This window comes from Orycteropus afer, unplaced genomic scaffold (genome assembly GCF_000298275.1).
Source record: "Orycteropus afer afer isolate SDZICR_OR568_19922 unplaced genomic scaffold, OryAfe1.0 scaffold00048, whole genome shotgun sequence".
Classification (NCBI taxonomy): domain Eukaryota; kingdom Metazoa; phylum Chordata; class Mammalia; order Tubulidentata; family Orycteropodidae; genus Orycteropus; species Orycteropus afer.
The window spans coordinates 4,159,277-4,161,945 of record NW_006921635.1 but is presented as its reverse complement, the minus strand read 5'-3'; the positions used below and the strand labels follow the sequence as shown (position 1 = coordinate 4,161,945).

General features: G+C 46.9%; 1 protein-coding gene across 1 annotated transcript in view; it reads left to right on the top strand.

The window, feature by feature from the left end:
* The window catches only part of P2RX7 (purinergic receptor P2X 7), a 50,026-nt gene that overhangs the window by 33,408 nt on the left and 13,949 nt on the right, over nucleotides 1-2,669 (top strand). The window contains 3 exon segments of the mRNA XM_007938259.2: nucleotides 537-627; nucleotides 1,114-1,179; nucleotides 1,665-1,814. Of these exon segments, the coding sequence (XP_007936450.1) occupies nucleotides 537-627; nucleotides 1,114-1,179; nucleotides 1,665-1,814 (307 nt within the window).

The window sequence follows — 2,669 nt, the reverse complement described above, 5'->3', positions numbered from 1 at the left end:
CTATTTTTTTTTTTTGAGGTAAAATTCACAAAACATAAAATTAACCATTCTAAAGGGAACAATGCCGTGGTATTTAGTACATTCGGTGCTGTGCAACCACCACCTCTGTCTAGTTCCAGAACGTTCTTATCACCCCAAAAGGAAACTCTATACCCAGTAAGCAGTTATTCCCTATCCTCCACCCCTCCACCTCCCCACCAGACCTGAAGGGAGACTTAGATTGCTGGACAGTGTTTTAAAATTCCCTGCTTGTTGCTGATGCAGTGGTTCGTCTTAGCCTTACACTAGAAGCAGAGTCTCCATCACTTTGTAATGATGGAAAAGGAGAGTGGGTATGTGTGCAAGTGGCTCTTTGGTCCCAGGGGCTTGGTGAGAGCAGGTCATGGGTTTGCGTGGTGTTCTTACACCTGCCAACCCCAGCAGAGGAAAGAAATGGATAAAAGAGACAAGACCAGCTCCTGTTTCAGTGTTTCTGTTCATACAACGCCAGAACTTCCAGCAAGATTTTATAAATATGGGTCCTTTTCTTCCTACAGATACGCCAAGTACTATAAGGAATCAGGTGTTGAAAAACGGACTCTGATAAAAGTCTTTGGGATTCGTTTTGACATCCTGGTGTTTGGCACTGTAAGTTTCTGCTCCCATCCCCACCCCCCTCCATCCCTAGGACCGTGTCCCGACTATTGTTGGGGTGCCTCCAAGGAGCACGGCCTCTGCTCAGTCCTCTGCTCAGTGTCATTAGCTGACACTGTGCATTTCAAACGTGGAAGAGCGAGGAGGAACCCTCCCCGTGGTTCTGTCCATGAATAAGTCATCTGACACATGAGTACAAGAGCGGGGCTGGAAACAATTCTAATTTTCAACTTAAAAATATGCTGATGCTTTGAAAAGAAAAAGAAAAAAAAGGAGAAGGAGATCACTCTAAAAAACGATTTTTAAGTAACAGAACCCAACTCAAACCGGTTTAGGAAAGAAAGCCTGTTTGGCGGACGGCACTGAGCATGCCAGGTACACCCTGCGTGCCTCCCACCCCCCTTGACCTGACAACTGCTGTTACAGCAAAGGAGCTGCTTTGAATTCTGATCGTGTAAACTTGCCCACTCTTGTTTCCAGGGAGGAAAATTTGACATTATCCAGTTGGTCGTGTATATCGGCTCCACCCTTTCCTACTTTGGTTTGGTAAGAGAGTCTCTTTCTCAAGCTTTGTGAAAATGATGTGGCCAAAAGAAGTCTCATCCATTTCTCCACCACAGACAGAAATAAAGTTCTGACAAACGCTGCAACAAGTGAAATCTGTCTGTCACAAAAGGATAAACATTGTACGATGCCCCTTGTACGCAATACCTAGAGCAGGCAGCACACGCGTGGAGACCAGAGGCCATTATCAGTGGTCGCGAGGGAAGGGGCAGAGTTATTGCCGAAGGGGTACAGAGTCTCTGGGGGGATGAAAGATTTGGAAATAGTGGTGATGGTTGTACAACATGGTGAGTGTAACTAATGTCACTGGATCATACGCTTAAAATGACACATTTTTTGTTATTTATGTACATTCTACCACAATGAAATTTAAAAAAAAAAAAAAAAGATTAGTGACTTGGTAAGTTGGAAAAAGCAAAGCGAAGCAGGAGGCTCACGGCTGTGGTGCTTCTGTGGGCTTTCCCCAGGCCACCTTCTTCATCGACTTTCTCATCGACACGTTCTCAAGCGCATGCTGTCGATCATATGTCTACCCCAGCTGCAAGTGCTGCAGGCCCTGCCGGGTGAACGAGTACTACTACAGGAAGAAGTTCGAGACCGTGGTGGAGCCGACGCAGGTAAGGGCGCTCTCCCGCTGTGTCCCAGCCGTACTTCCGGGATGCCAACGTGCCCTGGATTCTGTCAGAGGCTAAAACAAGGCCCAAATGTCATCCGTCGTGGGTAAGTCTCTGGACTCCACCCGGGCTGACCATCTCTCAGATAAATGCCTCTGGTCTTAGGGAAGGATAGAAACAAAAATGGAGGTAAGATAAAAGGAAGATAAACAATTATGCCCCAGGACTTGTCAATTTTGTCAGACATGTTAGATTGGTACAGCCAACGAGAAGACAAACACTGTAACGACTTTGGAGAGCAAACTGGTAGGACAGAACTAGTAACACTGAAGGAGGGCATTTCTTATGACCTGGCATTTCCACTTGTCAATACCTGCCCTAGAGAGAGCCTCCCATGAGCCCCCAGGAATCACGAGCCCCCAGGTCATTCCTGGGTACGAGAATGTTCACTGCAGCCCTGTTTATAACAGTGGAGACACAGCATCTACCCAGATGCCCACAGGCATCTGGGTAAACTACGGGAAATCTCCAACAAGGAGCGCCAGGCACCAGTTACAAACAGAGAGGTAGACAACGCTAAGTGAACGTTTATAGAGCTCTTACAGTGTGCTGCTGGGCACTCCTCTAAAGGCTTTAATGTACATTAACTCACTGAATCTTAATAACCACACTATCATTGTTGTTGTTAGGTGCCATCGAGTCGGCTCTAACTCATAGCGACCCTGTGTACAACAGAACGAAACACTGCCCTGTCCTGCACCAGCCTCACAATCCTTGCTGTACCTGAGCCCATTGTTGCAGCCGCTGTGTCAGTCCACCTTATTGAGAGCCTTCCCCTTTTACCAAGCATGATATCCT